General features: G+C 42.1%; 1 protein-coding gene across 1 annotated transcript in view; it reads right to left on the bottom strand.

Moving 5' to 3' along the window:
- Nucleotides 1–3867: 3867 nt before the first annotated feature.
- CRYL1 (crystallin, lambda 1) overlaps nt 3868–25276 on the bottom strand; it is a 62000-nt gene continuing 40591 nt past the window's right edge. Inside the window, exons 7-9 of the mRNA XM_009890648.1 lie at nt 20158–20263; nt 6514–6620; nt 3868–4558 (exon numbers count right to left, since the gene is read on the bottom strand). Coding sequence (XP_009888950.1) covers nt 4412–4558; nt 6514–6620; nt 20158–20263 — 360 coding nt within the window. The 3' untranslated portion in view covers nt 3868–4411. The remainder of the gene's footprint in view (nt 4559–6513; nt 6621–20157; nt 20264–25276) is intronic.

Below are 25276 nucleotides of genomic sequence, written 5' to 3'. Positions count from 1 at the left end.
GGTGACTATTTCCCTGCATCTGCCTTTTCTTCCTTATCTTACACCTAATAGGTGGTTTGATTTGCAATAGCATTAAAACAAAGGCTTTGGTAAGAACACATTGGACTCTGCTTCCAATAAGCAGCAGTAACTAATAGCGAAGTACAAATAATACAGAAAACAATAAATATCAAATTGATAAAACAGAGAAAAACAGTGCAACAAAGACAGGGATTTAGAAAATTCTACAGGTGTAACTTGATTAAAAACAATACAGGATTTTAAAATATGCAATTGTGTAAAAAAGAAAACACACGGTAAATTCTTCCAAAATATATGTTTACCATAAAATAAAAATAATATTACTTCTGCTGCTGACAATCAAACAAAATAAATATTTGACGATATCTGCAGTAGTTATGCAGCTTTGTAGGACTGCTGGTGTTAATTCCAAAAGAGTCTTCATAAAATACCAGATGCAAGCTATCCCTATGTCTATTGCATATGTGGAAAAAAAGTAATGGGTTAGAAGGAGTAAGACAAATTTGAAGAAAATAATTAAACCCATTAATTCAACAGAATTGGGATTTGTATCTTACTAGCAGTTCCGCTCTGACAAGTTGCTCCCCTGAAGGGATTCTTCACTGTCCAATTAGCAAATCTATTCTGTCCAAATTGTCAGCTAAATAACCTGGAAAAAGTTAGTGATGGACTATTAAGGGAAGCTGAGAACCAAGAGGAAGGTAAAGGAAAAAAGTGAAAAGGGGGAGAGAGACAGGGGAACCCCCCCCTCCTGGTAAACCCCGCTCCTGCCAGCAGCCCCCAGCAGTGCAGATGCTGCACAAGGTGAATGCAGCATTTTTCCATCACCAGGAGGGGTGGCCCCTGGGGACCAACAACGTGGGATTTTTGGTGGCTCACACTCTTCTGTAACAAATTCTTTATATGTGAAAAGTTGTGACTATTTAATGATATTACATTGATCTGCCCAGGTAAACGCATGGAAAAACCTGCATGCAGATTTATTTACATCCATTCACACCATCCTAAACTTCATTTACAATTTAAGTTAAGAAGTCCTCAACATATGTGACAAGTTGAAGTAATCTATACACATCCTTTGGAGTTAATTTACTGAAACCAGAGCAGTATTTCTGATACAAGACAGGCCAAAATCAAACCAAACTTGGAATGAGGTTAATGCAGACTGAGAGGGAGCTCAGGAGCCCTCTGCTCCAACCTCCTGCTCATGGCAGGCTCAGCTCTGACGTCAGACCGGGCTGCTCAGGTCTTCATCCAGTCAGGAGTTGAAAACCTCCAAGAATGGAGACTGCATCACGTCTATGGACAACTTGTGCCTCTGCCTCACTGTCCTCGCAGGGGAGAAAATGTGTCCTTACACCCAGGCTGAAACTCTTGTGTTTCAACTAATGATGTCCACCATCTCTATCTTCCCATTTGGCCTCACTTTGGAGAGCCTGTCTCTGTCTCCTCCATGACGTCCCCACAGGCACCGGGGGCTGGGTAGGTCCTCCTGAAGCTGTCTCTGCTCCAGGCTGCACAAGCCCAACTCCCCCAGCCTCTCTTTGCAGGAAAAGTGCTCCAGCCCCACCATCTCAGGGGCCTCCCCTACCATTTGTCCAATGTCTTTCTTGTAGCAGGGAGCCCCAGGCTGGGCGCAGGATTCAGACACAGTCTAATGCCTGACGAGTAAAGGAGATTAATTGTGAACAGGGTACAGGTTCCTGGGACGAGGACAACCCACTTGATTCCTTTAGCTACCTTTTCCTAATGCTTTCCAGTTGTTGTTGCATTTACCAACTGATAATTTTGTGTGCTTCAAATCCTAAGCAAATGTCAACTGAAATACATTTTTTGTCAAGCATCTCCTGGCCAACTTGTAGCTGTGAACCTGGGTGGGAACCGGTGCTCCAAGGTGAGCTCTGCGGTATGCCAGACCCTGCGGATGAGCTGCTCACCACACAGGATGGCTCTGGCACTCTCCAGAATGCTTTTTCCCCCTCAGAAAGTGATTCCCTCACGGCAGAGCCCTGCCTCTGCAGCAGGTGGTTGCCTACACATGAATTACAAGAGAGTGCATGTTATTTCTTGTCTATTTACTTCCACTGACTTCCACAAATTATTCTTACCGGGGCACTGGTTTCTAAAGCCATATTATGTAGTGCTACCACTAGACTACCACACTGGAGCACAGAAGTTAACACCTTTCTCATTAAAATATTTTATTCATAAGCAAATAATAAAGATGGAGGCAAATATTTGATGACATGATCAAGTTTTAAAGTATCTCAGAATAAACAGAAGCAAGGTGAGCTAATTAGTTACGACAATGTCCTATGCTCATAGAAAAACAGGTCTAATCCTGAAAGTATTGGAACCTTCTATGGCCTTGTCTGAAATACAAAAACATATATAAAATTAGGAAATCAGCCACACAATTAATCTTCTATTGCTTAATAAGGCATCAGGAGTAACGATTGACCTCCCCAACTTCAGATGTCTAAATGCAGGTTGTGGCAATAAAAAGCAATAGAAGAAACCTGACAATTTCAAGTCTATATTGGGATAAAATAAATCGAGCTTACATATTTTCCTTTCTCTTCACTGATTACAAAGGAGCATGGGATAACCTCAGCATTATGCCCACCACCCCATGTTTCCCATCCATAGATGTCTTCTCGGCCCACCATTTATGTCAAGCAATACAATCTATTTTAGGTCTCTTTTACTGTGACCTAAGCAGAAGTAAGTGGGATTGGTATGTTCACACAGACGTATCTGCTCTTCAGCTCAAAATGGTAACTAATTAAGTTTCAGTAACTTGTTTGTGTGCTGCACCCTCTGTAAAAAAACAAGATTTGAAATGCCCCTGAGCTGAGCATTAGCAAAATGACAGCTTAACACTTCTGCATCTGTGCTTCAACTGAAGCTACATGACCAGTTAGCACGAATTTAGATGCTTAATTTGAGCACTGTGGGTGCAATGCACTGTTTCAAATTACTCTTCCTATCTGCATAACAATACTGCCCCAAGGTTCCAGCTAAGATCAAAGTCCAACTATATTACAGGGTACATAAATTCGTAATAACACCTTGGCTGCTGTGGACCAAAACACGCCACTGCAGCAACTGAGGATATTACTACTTCCAGGTGTATACTGTGTCCTTGTATGCGGAGGAGATGGTGCGTCTCCATAGGAAGGGCAGCGGTAAAGCATAAATGCTACATCTAATCCACTGCACCGTTCCCTCTGTGGGGGAGCAAAACAGCAGATACCTGGGGTCCCTTCAGCTACAGCTGTTAAATTCAGAACAGCTGAGTCCTGAAGAAGCACTCCTTTCTTCAGACAATGTACAAATAGGCATGGCAACAGAGAGGTGGACTGAAGTAGCCTGGGAGAAGTAACGGAGTAGCCTGGGAGAAAGTCCAGACGAATCCACTACACCATACTGTCTTCCAAACTAGCTACTAAATCAAAATCTCTTATTTTTCATTTTCATTTCTTAAAATGGGGCACATATTTCATAGAGTCATAGAATCATAGAATGGTTTAGGTTGGAAAGGACCTTGAAGATCATCGAGTTCCAACCTCCCTGCCATGGGCAGGGGCACCTCCCACTAGACCAGGTTGCCCAATTTATGCCCCATTTATGCAGCAATGCCAATGGCCAGCATCAAACACCTGACTTAAGCTGGGGGCAAAGCCATGGGGTATCAAGTGCATGATCTTAAAGACTGAGTAGGTCTCTGGAAAGTTTTACAGAACCAAAGGTAGGGGACGAAGGGGGAATTCTGCTCTATTTACTCCAACTTAGATCATCATACAGGTACAGAAGCGCCAAAAAGAGGTAAAGGAGGAGTTATTCTTTCCCCTACATTGTGGAACAGTCACAGAGCTAAGTTGCAAGTGACCCTTACTGCTGTTGAGGTCTCAGCTCACCAGCCAGTGAATCTCCTCTTTTGCTCAACTCGGCCTTCTCCTATCTACAGTCAGTGCTTTACAAATTAACCTCGCTGTCACAGTGATTGGCGGGTGAGGGCTTATTTTCTCCAGTGACAAACAGCTGATGTTTGCCTATTTCAGATCCCTGCATAAGCAAATATTGTTCAAGTGCTGAATTCCTATGCAAGCTGAAAAATGCATTATTTAAAACATGATTGTGTTCTAGCATTGCACAATATTAATATTGCTAAAGCTACTTAATGCTTACACATCTAATGCATATATATAATAATTTGATAAATTTTAACTGCTTTTTAATAGTTGTTTCCAGTTATTCATTAATTATGTCATGAAAAATTTGGACCAAATGTTTCATTGGCCTCTACATTTGTGCATATCATTGGTTGCACGTTCAGTCTCCTCTTCTGCATGACCAAAAATTGCCACTTTTTATGAAGATCTGCTCTTCATTTGGTCTCTCCTGTTAGACAAGGTGCATCCCAGTCAGATTTCCTTTCTTTTTTCAGTTTGGCAAGACCAGTGAGACATTCATCTCTCCATTTTCTCCTGGTATCCAGGACTTTTGGAACAGCTGGAATTTTTTCAGACATTGCCTGGAACAGAAAATTTAAGATGATTAAATCTCACGTTCTGCATAAAAAGTTCCTCACCAGCATAATTTTCCTGCTTTTCCTGCTTCAGACCAAGCAACCATCCACACAAACTGTAACTCAGTCTATCACAAGCAATAGGCCACTAATTCTTTACATGGGTGACTGGAAATGAGCTAACCTCCATGAGAAGGAAAGTGGAGAAGGTTGAATGTGGCAATGAAGATGCCTACAGAAACACCAAAGCATCAGCCTCTTCTCTCGGTTTGCCCCACACAGCCACTGTCTTAGTCTCTTTAATAATAACCTTTTATTAAATAGGAAGGAGGCAACCTGGCCATTTATGTGGCCAAAAATGTGCTCTAAACCAAATTCCTGTGTGTATGTGTTTAAAGCTATGATCTCTCTTCTGGCTCCTAATAAATGTAATGAAGGATACCATGTTTATTAAAAATATTTTGTCTTGGGAGTGCCAGTTATAATCAAAATGACAGGGGAAGACACATCACAAACCCAGAATTATAATTTTTGTTGTCTATTGGAGTATGGGGGAGAGAAAGTACAGTACCATCTGAGGACACACAAGGTGGAAGTCTGAACAAGTTAGCACGCAAAAATGATATTTAAAACAAAATGGAAAAAAAAAAAGTATTTCTGAGTGTGTAATCAAAGTTGACTTAGAAGTGCCAGTTAAATGTATCATTGAAAGGGGAACAAGAGGTAGTAAGCTCTGGCCAGCTAGTACATTGTAACACGTTTTCTTTCAAAGAAAAAAAGCTGTTTTGAGAGTGCAGGTAGAGATCACAAGGGGATCTTTGCCAAAATAGCACCTGCGGTCTGTGGTTTAAAAGGCAAGTGTTGAGAAACTGGGTAAAACCTGGACCTGCTACCAATGACTGGCAAGTTGCAGTCACTCCAGAAAAAAGTCAGGGGGAGGGACAGAGGAGTAAGATAAGAAATGTTTAATGTTTGACTCTTAAGAGGATTCTTGCAAACCTATCTTTGGCATTGAAGACCAAAGATAACTGAAAGACAGAAACAGACGTTGAAGTGGAATCCAGCTTTCCTTAAAGAAACCCAAACTGTTTCATGCTAATCAAAAGCTTCTAATAATTAAGAACTCCAAAATTATTATTGATTGTTATTATAAGCAGGAACAAAAAAAAAAAAAAAAAGGGAACAAAAATGTTGACTTCCAGACAGAGTTTCCATCTATGGACAGCTATTCAAGAATGATTCTAAACATACACATGTTCTTTAGCGAAGCATTAAAAAAGGCAACTATGAAAAGGCAGAGTTAGGAAATAACAATACTTTAGTTAATTCCTATGACCATACAAAACAGCCTACATAGTGAATATAAACAAATTGCGGGCTTCGAAATGTTAATAGACAAACTGGGCCCCAATCCAGCATAGCACTTAAACATATCTTATCTTTAAACACACAAGTAACCTTACCGGACTGCTAATATGCTTAACTTAAACATGTATTTGGACGCATTACAGACTGGAGCTCTGGTTTGTATCGTATATAAAAACAAGAAAAAGAACATCCAGAAGAAAAAAGCTACAGGGTTGATGTAGGAAGACACAGGGAGACAAGTCATGTAAAAAAGGAAGCTTGGAGCTGTGCATATTATGGTAGAGGACACAGGACAAAAGTGGTAAGAAATAGCGTGGAAGATTTAATGTCAATAACCCATAGCTGTTAACAGTTGACTCCTCTGTCTAGTAATAATGTTACTCAGCTGCTAGATCACTTTCCCAGTTTCACACTGTCATAGGGCTTTGAAAAGGGACTTACGTGCATTCTGTACTGATCTTTTCATTCAAAGGACACATTCACACAAGAAATACGGACTAGATACCTCTTAACAGTAAACTGAAATGGAACAGATGTTAAAAGTTAACGTTCTTTGTTCTGAATGTCACTGTATTTATCAACTCCATATTTACCTGATTGACTTTCTGCTCAATTTCACCTGAAAATTCTGGAACTGGTCCAAAGGTGTTCAGAACACATCTCATACCTTCACGGTATCTTTCGCAATAATTTGAAATACCTAAAAATAAGAGTGAAAAATTGCATTTCAACAGAAATTCCTACTTAAGTTCAGTAAGGCTGCCTGTGCTCAAGCACTGCCTTAAATCAGAGTCCAAAAAAAAGGTGTGCTCTTTTGCTTAAGACACCTAATTGTCATCAAGGAAAAATGGATTCTATGCACCAGATTTCCTTTAAGGTTCATGGAAAAATCATTTAGGACATGTCTTTATTGCAAAACCAATCAATATTACATACCAGCAAGCAACGCTATGTGAGGGGTGTAGTACACAACCATGGATATACTCATGATTTGTTACTTGAGAGCAAAAAGCTTCCCCGACCAGCATCCACCAGGAGAGTACTCTCCTCTCCTCCTGTTTGGTATGTGTCATATCAGTTGAAACATTCCTGTTGTTACTTTTATTTATTGACCTGGAGTGTATCAAGAGCAACAGAGCTCAGGGGGAAAGGGTCAAAGGCATGGAGACCCAGCTGGTCTCCAGTGAAGGAGAAACACTTAAGGAGGAATGGATGGATCTTGCAGATCAACACCACGTATTGCAACTGGGGTTAGCAACAGGGATTTGGCTTTTATGACCACAGCACCCTCTTTGGGGGTTGAGCGCTGGTAGGGGGAGATGGGATCCACTGAACAAAGTGGGGAAAAAGCATCTTTGCCAAAAACCTGGCCAATCTGGTGAGAAGAGTTTTACATTAGGAACACCGGAAAAGTGAGATTACAACCTGTAGTCAAGTGAGGAAGGGGTGTATGGGAGTGGAAAGAAAAGAGCGCAACGTAAAAAGTACAAGAGAAACCTCAATAAAGTAAAAGAAAGGCAGAAGGAGTCCACCTCTAGCGTATGTGCACAGATGCATGCAGCCTGGGAAACAAGCAGGGGAAATGAGAGCTCCATGTGTGGTCACACAACTACAACACTGTTGGAGCAACTGAGGTGTGGTGGGACGGCTCGCACAACTGAGTGCTGCAGTGGACAGACACACACTGGAGGAAAGACAGACAGGGAAGATAAGGAGGGGTTGTGCTATCACCGTGAAGGAGCAGCTCAGATGTATGGACTGTTCTACGAGATGGGCAATTGGCTGGGTGAGAGCCTGTGGGACAGCATCAGTAGCGAGACCAGTAAAGGACAACATGCTCCAAGGGCAGGAACAGTCCATCCTGATATTCAGGAAGACGAGTAGATGTATCAAGAGATTGGCCTGGATGAGCTCCAGTGCAAAAAGGTAGCACACAAGAGGTGGAAGCAAGGACAGGCTGTAAAGGAGAAATTTAAAAACACTGCCCACGCATGTAGAGATGGTGTCAGAAAAGCCAAAGCTCAGCTCCAGTTGAGACTTGCAAGGATGTCAAGGGCAACAGAAGGGCTTCTACTGTCATATTAGTAATAGAAGGCTGAACAAGGAAAGTGTGGGCCTATTGCTGAATGGGTGGGTGATTTAGTGACAGGAGAAACAGGTAAGGCGGAGTTAGTCATTGCTTTCTTTCCTTCAGTCTTCATTGACAAGGTCTCCTATGCCTCTGTGCTTAGAGGCAGGGTTCAAGGAGGAGAGGAGTGATCAGTAGTAGATGACAATCTAGTCAGTGACCTGCAAGAACTCAGCCCCACCCGAGTCCACGGGATGAGACAGACTGTATCCAAGGATATGAGAGAAATGGCCCATGCCCTTGCAAGTCTGCTTTCTATTGTATTTTAAAAATCATGCCAGTCAATGCATCAACCTCATCACTTGAGATCCCCAGATGACTGAAGGCAAATATTGCACCCATCTTCCAAAAAGGTCAAAAGAACAATCCGGGCAAATCAATCTCACTTCTGTCCCTGAGAAAATCAAAGAGCAAGTCATCTTGAAACAAATTCTTGGGCACAGGAATAAGAAGACAGTGATTATGACAGTCAGTATCTAGTCACCAATGGGTACACCATAGTCTAAATCATGTCTGACTGACCTCGTTGCCTTTGGTGGTAAAATCAATATATTTGTGGAAAATAGTGAAGCAGTGGATATCGGGTACCTCAACTTTAGAAGGGCATTTGACACCGTCTCCTATGATATCCTGCATCAAAGTTAGGACATTAAAGTCTGCACGCTTTGACAACCAGATGGACAAAAAAATGGGTTGGATACTCAGGCTCAGATGGTAGTGGTTAAGGGGTCGTGCTGTACCTGAAGGCCAATGAAGGGGAGTACCACAGCAATCTGTCCTGAGACCTGTACTGCTTAACAGCATTTGATCATAAAGTTTGTGACTGATACCAAATTGGGCAGGGGTGGGAGGCGGGGGGAGGCAGACCAGCTGATACATTGGAGGGCAGGGCTGCCCTTAGACAGGCTAGAGGAACGAGCCAAAACAAAACCTTAAAAAATTTAACAAGGACACATGCAAGACCCTGCACCTCAGAAGGAAGAGCTCCTTGCAACAACACAGGCTTGTGAACCCCAAGAACTTCTGGTCCTGGTAGGCAACAAGCTGAATATGAACCAACAGTGTGTCCTGGCAGCAAAGAGAGCCAACAGCATCCTGAGCTGAGTTAACAGCACAGCCAGTAGGTTAAAGGAAGTGATTACCCGCCTTTACTTGGCATACTGCATTCAACTGGAGATCCCCCAATACAGGAAAGGCATTGACAAACCGGAGCAGCTTCAGCAGAGGCCACCAAAATGGTGGGGGCTGGACCACTTGCCCTGTGACAAGAGGCTGGGGGAGCTGGACTTGTTCAGCCTGGAGCAGAGATGGCTTTGGGGGGACCTAACAGCAGCTCCCCAGTGCCTACAGGGTGGTCATTGAGCAGACGGACCTGGGCTCTTTACAGTTGTTGGATGGCAGAAGGACAAGAGACAATAGCACAATTTGAAATGAGAGGTTCAAACTGGATACTCAAGCATTGGCACAGGTTGCCCACAGAGGTTGTGCAGTCTCCATCTCTGGGAGTTTTCAAGACTGGATGAAACCCTGAGCAGCTTGGTCTGACCTCAGAGCTGACCCTGCTGTGAACATCTTAAAAAACACGTGGTCAGAGAACCTGAGAACCAGCTAACTGGTAATAATGGGTAAAATGGCAGTCACGTAACCCTTGGCTGAATTAGGGAAAGGTCCACCTTCCTTCAGCTCCAGTAGGAATCTCAAAAAAATGACTGTTGAGGCACTAGAGAGGAACTGGAATGATAAATGCACCAAAAAGAAATTGGTCATTTAGCCAGACGTATATATCTCGTAGAATTTTTAGTGCTATTAACTACCACATAATCAAGAAAGGATAAGGTGGCCTTTCCCACTGTACATCAATCAAGAAGCCATGAGCTGCACCAGAACAGCAAATGAGCAATGCTTCTCTGGCAGTAAGCACGCTGACACGAGTAAGAATGTGATTATCCTGAGGAACACCCTAAATCTGAGAAGGATAGCCACTAAAAGCTTGTGAAGACCTCCCTTTTCTGAGAACCATAGAGACTGAAGAATTTGCGTCCTTAACTCTCTTTTTATTAGCTAATTATCAAAGCAAAGAGAAAAAAGCTGCAGAAGACAAGGGCAAGCAGTTACGGTCACCAACTCTTCCATGAAGACTCAGGAGATCATACAGACCGAGAAGCATGAACCTGAACTGTTCATGGTCTTATCCAACCACAAAATGCAGGAAATGTAAGTGGGGTGGCCTGACTACCACACAAAAGAATGCAACTCTGGTCAAGAGTCATTAAGCAGTCTCTTTCCTGAACAGCTCGTAGACAGTTCCCTGGAATGTAATACTGGGTGATATCAATACCAAAGAAGTCACACCTGTCCAACCCTAAATGGATGAGATTGAATGGTAGATGATTGAGAGGAAACCACTGACTACTGGCAACTATGAATCATAAACTAAAACACTTATATACAACACTTGTACTGCTCAACAGGCCTGAAATCGCTGAAGTACAGGTTTTCCAAAAGGCCTCTAAGGTCAGTAAGAGTATGGAGAACTCTCTTGTTTCTGGACCAAAGACAGAATAACTTTCAAAGGACAGGTGCTCAAGAAGGATTAAATTTCCTTTAAGAAATTAGCACTCTGAAGTTACAATGACCATCAGATAAACAACAGAAAGGACAGAATGAGAGAACATGTCCACTGCATGACAGCAACATGGAGAAATTTGAGAGTATTCAACTCTCTTAAAAAATGGACTAGAAACATTCTCCAGCATTAGAAGGAAGGAGGCTCTGAGAAAAATAGCAGCCTTGTTAAGTAGCTTGGACCTATATTTGGTGCCAAGAGTGTGCCAATCAGCATTTAGTCAGCCAGTTTCCTTGTGTTATCTACCCACGGAGTATATGTATTCCTAGAACACACTCTGGCATGTTCTCGCCTTCTCCAACCCAAAAAAGGGAGGTCAGCCGGTCATACAGGTATATCGGTGCTCTAATTATATGGAAATTTAGTATTTTGCTCAATTTTCTTGATTGACACACAGCCAGAAACCTTCAAATTACCTAGCGGGCTCCAAAACATCACTGGCAGGAAGTGAGATTCAGGAAGAGAAGCATTACTGTGGGATGTGGAATAGGCTGTGATATGATTCTATCTCTTCACTGAAGGAATAAGCAAAGACCATCCTTCTCCCTAAACACTCTGGAAAGGACCACTGGTTATCAGGGTTTACTGACCATACCCTGTCATTCTCATAAGTGCTTGCCTGTTACATCTCATCAGCTGGGCTCACAGACTTTGGCACCTGAAGCCAACCCAGATCAACCTAGAGGGGATATGCTATTTTGCATGAGCAATCTTGGGAACCCAAGACAATTCTGGATGCGACTCATGCACCAGCCACAAGACAACGCTATGTATATTTCACCTTGCTTGTGTGAGCTTTTTCAGCTAACAGGGAGGAGTCTGATGAAAAAGTCTGCCCCCACATCATGCAACACCATACGAAGTTCCCAGAGGTAGACGTAGAAATGTCTGAGGCTGAAGAGTGCAGAACTATGTGGACTTGGATACACCTTGCTGACACACAGCTGCGGGCAGCAGCTGTTGTCAGCTGGACAGTTACAAAATCAAAAATGGCAATTCAGTCAAATACGGAAATTCAAGCAAATCCACAGAAGCAATCGTTGACAGAAGAAATCGTAAACAGAGCAGTATCAACTACCAGTTATTCCAGTGTTTATCCAGCCCGCACAAGTCTATGACACCTAGACCACTGCTGAATAGTTAGGGTTTGGTACTTTTCCAAAAGTCACAGGGAAGCTCTCAACCACCTGGTAAGCTTGTGTAATAATACCATAGAACTGAGCAGTTTTGATTCTGGTACAGTCAGGAGAAGGTGTAAGAGAAGACCGTGTGCAAGAAATCTTTTTCACTAGCCTCAATCTAAAGAGATAACATTAGTATCTTGTAAAAGCTGAATGCTTGGACATGGCTGATCTATTTACCTGGTGAATGTGAACTCTTGAGCTGGAGATGGCCTTCAAAGCTCACTCAGCCAGCTAGTCCTGGAAACTGAGCTCCTACTGGCAGCTCATTTGCAGCTTGAATGAACCAGAAAACTCCTGGGTGGGTGTAGCTCACCAAAGCAACAGAGACATGCCAAATGCAGGTTGGGCAATACATTTTACTCACTGCATGCAATGTATGAATGAAAAGAAGCCGTATGCAAAGTCAGCAAAATAGGAAAAGGTAAAAAAAAAGTTACAGGTCTAGAGAAGAGCAGCAGCATTAGTATAGTTGATCTCAACATTGTGGCTGAAATGGCAACATGCAGGCGTGTATGCTGCATGTCAAGCAGGGGTTCGACACTGCAAAATCTTTTGAGTCTCAAGTGAAGGAAATACACCAAAAGTTAGAATATATACAAGGTCTCACTCAAAGATTAAAAAAATAGTAATTTCAAAATAGATAATGCAAGATAGCACTCCCAGTGTGAAATGTCAGTGGAGACTACTGCAATCTTTAAGTAATCAAGATCAACACTATGCTGCCAGCTTCAAGAAGGCACTTGAGCAACGGGGAATGCTGCTGCAAAAATCACTTTGCTTTTCAACTGCAAACTCAAAACTGGCAAATATTTGACTCCAGACCTTTAGACTTAGGAGTCTTTTGGTTCAAAGATCAGGGCTACTGCAAAGGTGGATAAGAAGAGCACTTGACTGGAGCACAGGGACAAGAAGATGGAAAACAAATATGACAGAACCCCTTTAACTTTAATCCTTGTTGATACTGCCCAGGGAGCAGCTTAAGCTGGAAGAATTAGCATCTGTAAACAGTGTGAGACAGGCAGGGCAGCTCCTTGGAGCTGGTGAAACAGGAAGAACATGGCAAATAGGGCTATTAAAAACAATCAACATCACTCCTTGTATCCAGTTGCCATGGCCACACTGTACCCCACTATCTCCAACTGGAGAAAAAGAATGACAGAAGATGCATCTGGGACAGAGAAAGAGGGGTATCAACTTACAGCACAGGAATGATGGTAGTTTCTTCTTGTCTGTGTGGTTTGTTGTCTCCCTGTCTAGACCTCCATCCTCCTTGCATACTCATCTCACCAATGTTGGAGGGAAGGGGCTGTGGGAGGAGGTAGGTGTTGCAGCAGGCACTGGAGAACCATCAACACAGAACAAAAATACCTCCAGGGAAGGCAGGAGTTCCCTGAATCTTCCTTCCACCACATGTTTACAACTATGGCAGAGAGTGGAAGAGGAGGAATGAGTAACAAAATATTCTAAGGGAGTAGCGGATGCAGGATTATAGAGATGAAAAGGGGAATACTCTATCTTCCTTGAAAGCCCCAAACCCACCTAGCATTTCACTTGTGCAGTATAGTTACAGGAACATGTTATCACAAGCTAGACAAGGGCATTGATTCAAGGCTCTTTAGCTGCCCATATGTATCTAAGAAATGCAAGGCTCTTTATACCACCAACAAAGGAAGAATAAGTTGCGGCTTATTTAGCATCAACATGAGTCCAGGCAGTTTCCAAAATAGCTAATGAACTGTCCCACAAGAATTCGTTCATATAACTACACTTTGCATTTGCAGGTCCTTTGCTGAAGGACTTGCACTTGGTGTGGTGCAAACATGAGTATCAGTGATATGCCTCTAGTTGCATCATCCCGATGAACAAGGCATTGATGAAGGAAAAGGAAATCAGGACAGATATTTAGTTTAGAAGAATGCATAAAATGTTCCACTGCCCTGAGAAGACATCTTCACAAGTGAGGTTCATAAACATAAAGGTGATAGGAATAGTAGGAAAAAAGAAGGGAAAACAGGACAGTCTAAAATGTAGGATGTTCACGCATTATAGTATGTAAGCATCTTCAAGTATCTTAGCTTCTTGTATGCTAAGTCTTATTCCTTCCTCTTCATAAGAAAGACAACAGGCATGAGGGCTGAAGGATGCAAGCAAGCAAACCTGGTAAACCAGTCTGGCAAGGACACTACACATGGGGCAAAACAAGGAAGACGTTTGTGAGAGAAAACAAGAGACAGGAGCAAGTGTTACTGGCAAGGACAGGGAACATGCCAAAGACGGAGGGTGCCTCACAATACTGAGTATCAACTTGATGACTTTGAACCCCATGAGCAGCATAATAAGATACCGTAATGACTCAAAGAGTAGGCGAGATGGTCAAGCCACTGATGTAATAGCATCAACAATTTGAAAAGATTGTGGTGGGGTTGATTTTAGCAGGTAAAATCTAAGAAAAGGCTGCACTTGGTAAGACTGAAGATGCGTATGGATAAGAATAGAAAAGAAGGGGAATATTTCAGGAACATCATGGAGGAATCTGTCATGGTTAGGTTATGTTCAGAGAAAAAAAAAGTCCCGAACTCTTTGTTTTGCTGATAGAGGGATTACATTTCTAGACATTACAGCTCCAAGGAAAACTTTCTAAATGTAATCCTATCTTCATCGAGGGTGTGTCTGAACACAGATGCATGCTTTTAGTTAGGGTGTGAATCCACAGGACGCTTGCTACTCTACATTAATTCCCATATGAATTCACTTAGACTATAGTTGCATGAATACTTTCAACTACCCTAAGACAGCGGTAGCACCAAAGAAAGTTTTATTCTTGCTGTCCCGGTGTTACCATCTCAACAGCAATGCACGAGTATTTGTGCAGGACTGCTGTGAGCTGGATCAAGGAATTAAACTGAGTTAATATAAACCACTTCTTTTGTTAGATCAGTATCGTGGTTTAACCCCAGCGAGCAGCTAGAGCCACGCTGCCGCTTGCTTACTCCCCCCAGTTGCAATGGGGGAAGAGAACCAGAAAAGCGAGGAAAAACTCGTGGGTTGAGATAAAGATAGTTTAATAGGTAGAGCAAAAGCTGCGCACACAAGCAAAGCAAAACAAGAAATTCATTCACTGCTTGTATTAGAAATAGCGTGGCCAGCAGGAAGGACTAGGGAAGTGATCGTCCCTCTGCACTCATCACTGGTGAGGCCACACCTTGAGCACTGTGCTCAGTTTTGGGCCCCTCACTACAGGAGGGACACTGAGGTGCTGGAGCGTGTCCAGAGAAGGGCAACCAAGCTGGTGAGGCTTCTATAGCACAAGTGTTATGAGGAACAGCTGAGGGAACTGTGGATGTTCAGCCTGAAGAAAAGGAGGCTGAGGGGAGACTTTATTGCTCTGCAGCTACCTGAAAGGAGGTTGTAGAGAGGTGGGGTTGTAGAGAGGTGCTCTCTTCTCCCAAGTAACAAGCAATAGGACAAGATGAAATAGCCTCAAGTTGTGCCAGGGGAGGTTTAGATTGGATATTAAGAAAAAATTCTTCACCAAAAGGGTTATTAAAGATTGGAACAGGATGCCCAGGGAAGTGGTTGAGGCACCATCCTTGGAGATACTTAAAAGACTTGTAGATGTAGCACTTAGTGACATAGTTTAGTGGTACCTTGGCAATGCTAGGTTAACGGTTGGACTTGATGATCTTAAAGGTCTCTTCCAACCAAACCAATTCTACGATTCCCATCGGCAGTCAGGTGTTCAGTCATCTCCAGGAAAGCAGGGCTCCATCACGCATAATGGTTACTTGGGAAGACAAATGCCATAACTCCGAACGTCCACCCCTTCCTTCTTCTTCTCTCAGCTTTATATAGTGAGCATGATGTCACATGGTACAGAATATCCCTTTGGTCAGTTGGGGTCAGCCATCCTGGCTGTGCCTCCTCCCAACTTCTTGTGCACCCCCAGCCTACTCATTGGCAGGGCAATATAAGGAGCAGAAAAGGCCTTGACAGCCTAGCAACAACTAAAAACACCAGTGTGCTATCAAAAGTATTTCTCATTCCAAATCTGAAACATAGCACTGTATCAGCTGCTAGTAAAAAAGTTAACTCGATCCCAACTGAGACCATGATCAGATCTGGGATGAATTCCTAAGTATGAGCCACTTGGTGACCATACACATTCTTTTCTTAGCATAAGGGAGAAGGACACACCAAAACGTGTTCTTTCATCTATAATGACTTGAGCAATAACGCATTAAGAATTCCTGTAACACACCAAAACGTGTTCTTTCATCTATGACTTGAGCAATAAAGCATTAAGAATTCCTGTGCAAAGTCATGTGCTCCTTTCAGAAGGTGCTGCTTTTGAACCAGCCAGAATACCTGTCTACAGTAATTGTTAGAAAACATGCATGTTTATGTTTTGCCTAGCCAGACAAGAAAAATTTCCTTCCTTTGAACTATGGCTTATGATTCCCCAGCTCTTTCCTTTTCATGTTTTGTGCTTTTCATACAGCACAATCATTCTGTTCCTATCATCCAAAACTAATTCATCTGGCTGGTGCTTCTACGACAAGCAAGCATTCCCATTTCCAGTAAGAGAAACACAATTTTGACCATGAAGACTCACTCCTAGCTTACCGGATATTTGCACTTATATTATAGGGACCATACCTCAGCCCCAATTTTCACACAACTCCTGTAGTCACCTGTACTAATACCACAGTGAGTGATAGGCAGAATATGATCCTGGAATGGTGTTTTTAGAAATGCAGGAGAGAAAAGAGCAACAAAGGTCCTTCAACCTCCCCTATCCAGCTCTTCTGCTAATATTTAGATTAAATTCCAAGTCTAGCTCACTAAATAACCCACTAATAAAGTAACTGATCTAAGACAGATAATTATGAAATATATATGAAGAACTTTTGCTGCAAACATGTAAAACACAGTATATGATAGTCTAGCCTTTGGTTTTACAGATGATTTTTTGCAAGGGCTTGAAAGGAGCTAACAGTTCAAGAAACAAGAGATTCAGGAGATACAATCTTATTGAGGCTGGATCACCTTCAGTATATTCACAAATAGCCAGGTACATATACAGGAGGGACATTGTGTCTGCTAACGTAATCCCACAATAAGTAAACCAGCAAAATGACTCTAGTGAAGTCTACTGATGTTCCTTGTAAAAGACAACAGCATTTGTTGTGATGCTGCCATGTGAAATCATAAAATGACAGACTCAGAAGACAGAGCTTACTGAAACAAAAATCAACATGAATTTTATTTACTGAAACCAACAACCAGCATGATAACATTACGCAATTTGGATGTGCTTTTTTCCCCCTCAAAGGGGTTTAATTCCTGTTTGTTGCAATTCAGTTCTCAAAGTGCTGTTGCTGCTTCTGCTCATTTTAGTGACTTGACGCTGTCATTTTATTCCAATGTTCAAGGCTGTTGGCTCACTGCCATATATTCAAAATTCCTAATATTCATGCATGGATTAACTGGTGATCTAAAGTGGCCTAGATAATAGCTTTTGAGAGGACTATTTATGAATATGGAGGAAACGACATAAGAATTAACAGGGGGGAAACCTGGCATTAGCACATAGAAAGTTCAAGGGAAGATCTTGATGTACACATCCCACAGGGAAAGAAATAACACTGATGTCAGAAAAAAAATTGTTGGAATAATATGCTTTATTCAAAACCAAAAAATCACATCACCCTTACCAAAAAAACCACCAAAACACCAAACCCCCCACAGCAACCAGGAAGAAAGACTTATCCATTTTCCAAGATATCCCACAAATAACACTATTTTTCCTCTCATGTACTTCCTTGCATCCCCACCATCCTTCCTCACCGATTAACAGAGAGTTTAAGATTGTGGGTAATTAATATCTTATGGCTATAAAGAAAGGCAGCTACTGGGAAGTTGGTGAAGCTGCTAGACAGGCTAACAAACAGGATAGAGGGGATTTCTTATCTCTACCTCCATTTCCCTCCACTGATAAAAAATACACACTATTAGTACAATGCATCAGAGCGGGTTGTCCTGGGCAATCAAGAGGCGGTCCGTTCTATTCTGTATTATGTCAAGCAACACTGGGCAACCAAAGAGAAGATGGAACTGGTACGGAACTATGACCATAAGCCATCAAGTGTCCTGACATCAGCAGTTTTGATTTAAACCGTCTCTGATGAGAGCAACAGCCTGAGTCAGCCTGCCAGCACATAAACAGGAGCAGCTCTAGACTCAGGGACAATGCATTTGAAGATTGGGAGTGAAGCAATACTTCTCATGATCCAAGTTACTGAACAAGCTGACAAGGTGCTTTTGTGTAACTGACCCAGTCCACGAGTGTACAATGATGTTACTTTAAGGTATTTTTAATTGAGAATATTATATAATGTTAAAATAACTCCACAGGTATATTTTGGGTTTGTATTTTGCAAGCCCACCACAAGACTACTCTTCCAGTTTATCAGTCTCTTGGATTATATTTCATAATTTTTCTTCCTCTGATCTGGAATACTGAAATTCCTAAGAGACGGCAGCATTAAATCTAGAAGCTGGATAGGGTTCTAGAACCCTGCCATGAATAAGCAACCTACCGGGTGCATATGTTACATAAAACTGGTTTGAGATGGGAAATTTCAGAAGTGTTTTTGTAACAATGACTACTTGCTGATGGGAGGGAGGAAGCTAAGCTAGATCATGATAGAGCGCATTAAATGCCAAAGGGCACTCCAGGAAGACCATCAAAACCAACCCAGATGACATATACAATTCCATTCATCTCAAGTAAACATTGTAAATAAGGATTAAGGAGTCTAAAACATGGATTAAAAAAAAAGGATTCACAAGCATGATTTGATCTCTAAAACGGATTAAAATTTTTTTGCTATTAACAAGCATTTTGGTTTGGTTCTATGTTTTAGTAGAGGCAGTTCAGCAAGTTGCTCTGACAGAAGACCCTGTGCGCGGACGGTTCCTGCAGAGGATGGCATGGCAGCTTAGTGGAGTGGTGAGGGCAGGACTGGACAACCCCAGCCTGCAAGACTCCAGGTAGATTGCTGTGCTTAAGGCTAGTACTTACGTGCATCTGTTCTGTTCTATGTAAAGAAGATACATGGTTTATATTGAATAAGTCTAAAATCACTAGAGAGGACTGGAAACGGCCAGATATTGACAGATCAGAAGAGGGAAACTTTTAGGAGGGTGCCTCTAATTGGAGGACAGATGTTGTTTACCTAACAATGCACAAAAGCAAACACTGTGACATTTAATTTACTGATACACTGACAAGCTGAAAGACTCTGGTGGAGGATCCACAATTCCACATTCATGTCAAACTCGCTTAGTCAGCCTTAAGAGATGCAAGTTTCAGACAAGTAACTAACCAACAAGTCGACATAAAGTAACACTTCTAATTGTGCACTGATATTTTATGATTTCAGTTTCTTATTTTTATTTTATTATTAGGCATGTCAGCACTGCCTACAAGATCCAGTAATGGAGCAGAGGCCTACCATGTCAGAGACCTCACAAAACCAGAATAAAGACAGAGCCCAGAATATAAAGAGCTAAAAATGTATTTAGTTGACCTTCACTTCTTGAAGTTTATGTGTTTTGTTACATTCAAACCTTTGTAATCCTGATCTGTAATTTTATTTAATTTTATGCAATTCCCTTTTTATTTAGCTAGGATTCATGTATACTATTCTGAAAGCATATAAAAATCTGTCTTGATCATGCAAGTCAGATGTTGAACTGTTACTTGACTGCTTTGTCAAGTCAACTTTGTACACACAGCATTTTGTGGCCAGAAGCAATTTTACTTCACTCGGGATTTAAGCCATCTTAAAGCAAGCTAGCACCAGCGATATTTACACTGTCTTTGCTACAAATTCGGGGGGGGGAAGCACTCCTCTACATAAAGTGAGTTTCTGTTGACATCGGATTATCAGATAAACTTTTTCAATACTTTCTTTTCCTGACATTCAGACAGTCCTGACCTATGGGTACAGCACTGTTTGCAAAGCACTGGGACAAATCTTGGAAAATTGAAGTACAGAGCTACTGTTTCAATGATTTGTCATCTTTCATCTGATCAGTTACAATATGATAGTCAATATCCGTTTCCTTCCATCCAACCTCAAGTTTTAGATAAATTTTCCTTTTCTTACCATGACAGTAAAGATAGAGACAAGTCATAGTTGCAGCAATCCTAACCTGGTTTGTTATATCACATTTCCAGAGTCTTGTGCAATGTAAGCCTTCCCTTCATATTCATATCATTTTAACTACCTACCTTCTGCATTAAGATGCATGGTTTCCAGAGGTCCAATAAATGCATATCGCATTCCCAATCCATCAGACATCACAAGGTCTAGATCAGTAGGGGATGCTACTCCCTCCTAAGTAGTAAACATAGAACAGGAAGGAAGATTTGTGAATGTTTGAGTTTAATGCAAAATTCCAGCTTTTTATATATGATTAAAAATTTAAAAAGTAATAAAAACTAAGGCTAGAAAGAGCAGTTAGCTTGCAAACAGAAACACAACTGTTTGCCAGAAATGTCCATTATGCAAGCCTTCCTATGGTTCACTATAAACACTCATTCACATCTCTAAGATTGCTGTACTTCATAATCCAAATACACTTTGAAACATTTTTGACAGTATCTTATTTTTAAATTTATAAATTAATACACTTTTTCATACAATACGTTCTGTTTGTAAACACTAGTTTGCCTGATATTTATTACAATAATTCATGTACTAAAAATAAATTGAGCTGTTTGTGTTACCCAATATACTTTTTTCTCAGAAACTGAGAATTGGAGACCATAGAGCAAATGTCACACTCTTAATAGCACATGACCAAGAGAGTTTATATCAAATCCAAGTACTATACCAGATCTTTTAAATACAGGAGTTTGGGCTAAATCTTAACCTCCCTTCATATTATTTTAGCTGTGGATTTTTAGGCAGAGTCACAACTGGCAGAACGGGGGTGCAACAGTGGGTACCTGCAAAAAAGGTTGGGACCAAACATGCAGGCAATGCAGCTGCCACTCCCTCCCACAAAATTCACTGAACATTCAACCCCCCAGCCTCAACCTGCCCAGGTTCTCAAGTTCATTGCCAGCCTTACATCTCAGAGCTGGCAGGATAAGGAGCATGCAAAATGAAGCTTTGCTCCTGTTAAAAGTTGAGCACTGCTGTTCCACCCACATGGTAGCACTGACAAGAAAGCCAACACCCCCATCAGGTTAGGGCAAGCACATGAAGGCTTGTTAAAAAAAAAAAAAAAGTTAAGAGTTACAGTTCATTACCTTAACAGATTTACTTGAGAAGAATAATATTTATTATATGAGGTTGTTTTCCACCTACTAGAATGATAGGAATTAACTAAGACCTGTTCTAACCACTTCCATCAGATAAAGCTTGGTTTCAAGAACTTGTCTTCTTTATTCCCAGAAACATAAAAACATTTCCTTCTGGTTAAGAAGGTGGATGACATGCTGAACTGCTTCTAATTTGCCTTCTCACCCTACCTTAAGGTGCCTTCCCCAATCAGTGCAGCTCTTTCTCCACAAGCTCCTCTGAGCTGCAGAACACAAGTAGGTATGCTCATCTGCTTGGACAAAGATACGTCTTTTTCTGTTAAAGTTCCACCTCGCAGGGCCCTGTTTGAATGCTCCTTTGTATCACACAGCTATCAGCTAGAGTTACAGGCATGCAGGACAGCTCTCCTGACCTCTTCTAGACACTGACATCTAAGCTAGACATCTAGACTCTCTTTATAATCACTAGGGAGAAAAAGGAAATCAGCATCCTAAAGCAGGCATCTAGAATAGGTAAGATGAGTTGTGTCCTAAAAGGGCCTAATTCTCCTTACTGACTGAAGGATATGTAAGCAGCTTGGATGTTAATGTCTACATTGTAGAAAACCCACCTTAAGTGAGCTGAATCCCACCCACAGTGTCTTCCTGTGTTGATCAACTACATCATCTACTGTCACTTTAAAAGAAAGTTATAAGCCAAGGAGCAACATAACTTCTACAGCTGGCCACGGACATCAAGTTTCATCATCTGAGGCTTAAGTAGAGTCTTTTATAAGACTCAGCCTCAAGTCTCGATCTGTTAGTAGGCATTGCTCCTAACAAAAATAAGCCCGGCCGAATCCCTGTTGCAGGTGGCTTTTGAACTCTATCTTGAAAAGGGAACAATAACATATTTATTAAGATCTACCCACCATATATAGAACACACAGCTCTGGTAACAATTTAATTAGACATAAAATGGCAGGGATAAGGAAGCATTATTTTCTTCAACTTGAAGGTAAGGCATAGGCATGGTAAAGTAACCAATCTAGAGCCAGACATGAAGGTCTATATAAAGACAGGACTAAACAAAAACCTCAGACAGCGTTCAGATTACAGACCAGCATCGGTGTAACTAACACAGACGCTATACGTTCTGTGAAAGTTTTTTCCCCTGACATGGCAACACAACTTCTCTGAATGACATCAGCAAAGTCAACAAAAGCACTCTGCTGTTGGGAGTGCTTCATCCAAACAATGAGTTATGCTGGTAAAGCTGTGCTTGATGAGTGGTTTTTTTTTCCTGGTTGACATGGATTTGTGGACAAAAGATTAACCACAAGTTCCAGAGATGCATTTGAACCACAGCGGTAGTTCAAAACTCTAAACATAACGTTAAAGAGTTAACAGGCTCTTGAAACACTTCAGAATCATTGCAAATTAATTTTCAAATTAAAAACTTTTTACTTTTTACTATTTACTTTTACATAGTCCTCAGCTTTGGTACTGACATTTGAAGACCAGGTGCCCTCTCAATCATGAGATGACTGCTTTGCTCTTGGCCTTTTGACTATAGCTCTAATTTTATGGTTACAGCTGCTAAAAGGCAAAAAATGCTGCTACCAGAGGAAAACACAACAGATCCCTCCAATGGAGGTATATGTTATTCTATACATGTGAGGTCAGTTTCTCCTTGTCCCATAGACCCTCTTAAATAACAGCCTTTTACTTTTTCTCTTCAGAAATTCAAAACACATAAATGAGAAACAAGTTAGACCATCCTCCTCTAGGGAATAACCCTACTCCCACTTATGTTAAGGAGATCATAAGTTGGTGGAATGATTCAGCAGGGTGGGTGCAAGGTCAGCAAGGTGTCTTCCACAAGGGAAGACATAGGTGCTTATGCTAAGAAGTAAACGAGTTCCAAGCCAGTTTCATTAAGCCTAGGTGTGAAACAGTCTTCCAAAGGGGATTTTTCATCCTCTTCATCCTCGGTAACCTTCCTGTAAGCTCCCCATCAAGCATTTGTCAGAGGGAAGAGGAAGTGTGTTAGAGTTCACCTGAAGCTTTCACAGCTACAGAATTAGGATCTTAATTTAAACTAAATTCCACCAAAATCCTCAGTGACCAGTGGTCAGTCAAACTTATAAATATCTAGACGAGCTCAGAATCTTCCACTCTTCTTATGGAACCACTTATATACCACAATCTCATCTTCCTGGAGATTTTAATCACCCATGATGCCACAGTATTGTCCTAATGCTCCTTTGGTATTTCATTAGTGCTTCTTGCTATGCAGGGACCCTTTTCTCCTTTCCAAAAACCCATGGCAGTTCTGCGGTCTCCACCTTTAGGCCCTGAGCCAACCTGCTTCGTTTTAATCAACAGTATTTACATCCGAGAGTCACACCCACGTCACAACTTCTGTCACCGAATTGGTTTGTAATCATATTAAATGTGACATGACGAAAAAACCTATCTTACTTTTTCTCATCTCATTGATGATGAGCTATGATCTCATTAGCATCGTAGAAACTTGGTGGGATGACTCCTATGACTGGAGTGTTGGCATGGAAGGCTACAGGCTCTTCAGGAGAGACAGGCAAGGGAAACAAGGAGATGGTGTTGCCTTATATGTCAACGAGCAGCTGGAATGCATGGAGCTCAGCCTAGGGATGGATAAAGAGCCAACTGAGAGCCTATGGGTTAGGATGAAAGGGAAACCAGGAGCAGGGGACATTACAGTGGGGGTCTGCTACAGGCTACCTGACCAAGAAGACCGAGTGGATGAAGCCCTCTATAGACAGATAGGGGCAGCATCACATTCACAGACCCTGGGTCTCATGGGCGACTTCAAACACCCCAACATCTGTTGGAAGGGTAACACAGCCAGGTGTAGGCAATCCAGGAGGTTCTTAGATTGCACTGACGACAACTTCCTTCGCCAAGTGGTTGAGGAGCCAATGAGGAAAGGAGCTATGCTGGACCTTATTCTTACCAACAAGGAGGGGCTGGTAGACAGTGTCAAACTCAAGGGCAGCCTGGGCTGTAGTGACCATGAAATGGTGGAGTTCGAGATCCTCGAGGCAGTGAGGAAGGTGCGCAGCAGGCTGACCACCCTGGACTTTGGGAGAGCTGACTTTGGCCTCTTGAAGAATCTGCTTGGTATGGGGCTATGGGATGAAGCGCTGGAGGGTAGAGGGGCCCAAGAAAGTTGGTTAATATTCAAGGACCACCTCCTCCAAGCTCAGGAGCGATGCATCCCTACAAAGAGGAAGGCAGGCAGAAAAGCCAGGAGGCTTGCATGGATGAACAAGGAGCTCCTGGACATGACCAAAAGAAAAAAGGAGGCCTACAGGGAGTGGAAACAGGGGCAGGTAGCCTGGGAGGAATACAGAGGAATTGTTCGAGCAGCCAGGGATCGGGTTAGACAAGCTAAAGCCCAGATAGAACTAAATCTGGCCAAGGACATTAAGACAAACAAAAAATCCTTCTTTAAGTATGTTAGCGAGAAAAGAAAGACTAGGGAAGAGGTGGGTCCTCTCTGGAAGGAAACACAAGAACTAGTTACCCGGGAGAGAGACAAGGCTGAAGTACTCTATGACTTTTTTGCCTCAGTCTTCACTGGCAAGGACTGCAGCCACGCTGCCCAAGTCACAGAAGGCCAAGGCAAGGATTCGGAAAATGAAAAACCGCCCACTGTAGGTGAAGATCAAGTGAGACCACCTGAGGAACCTGAAGGTGCACAAGTCCATGGGATCTAATGAGATACATCCGCAGGTCCTGAGGGAACTGGCAGATGAAGCCGCTAAGCCACTAGCCATCATATTTGAGAAGTCGTGGTGGTCTGGTGAGGTTCCTACCGACTGGAAAAGGGGAAACATAACCCCTATTATCAAAAAGGGAAAGAAGGAAGACCCAGGGAGCTACAGGCCAGTCAGTCTCACCTCTGTGCCTGGCAAGATCATGGAGCAGGTCTTCCTGGAAACTCTGCTGAGGCACATAGAAAACAAGGAGGTGATTGGTGACAGCCTGCATGGCTTCACCAAGGACAAGTCAGGCCTGACAAATTTGGTGGCCTTCTATGAAGGGGTTACAGCGG

This window comes from Charadrius vociferus, unplaced genomic scaffold (assembly GCF_000708025.1).
Source record: "Charadrius vociferus isolate BGI_N301 unplaced genomic scaffold, ASM70802v2 scaffold278, whole genome shotgun sequence".
NCBI classification, from domain to species: Eukaryota; Metazoa; Chordata; class Aves; order Charadriiformes; family Charadriidae; genus Charadrius; species Charadrius vociferus.
The sequence above is the reverse complement of the archived record's forward strand: the minus strand, read 5'-3'. Positions and strand labels throughout refer to the sequence as shown.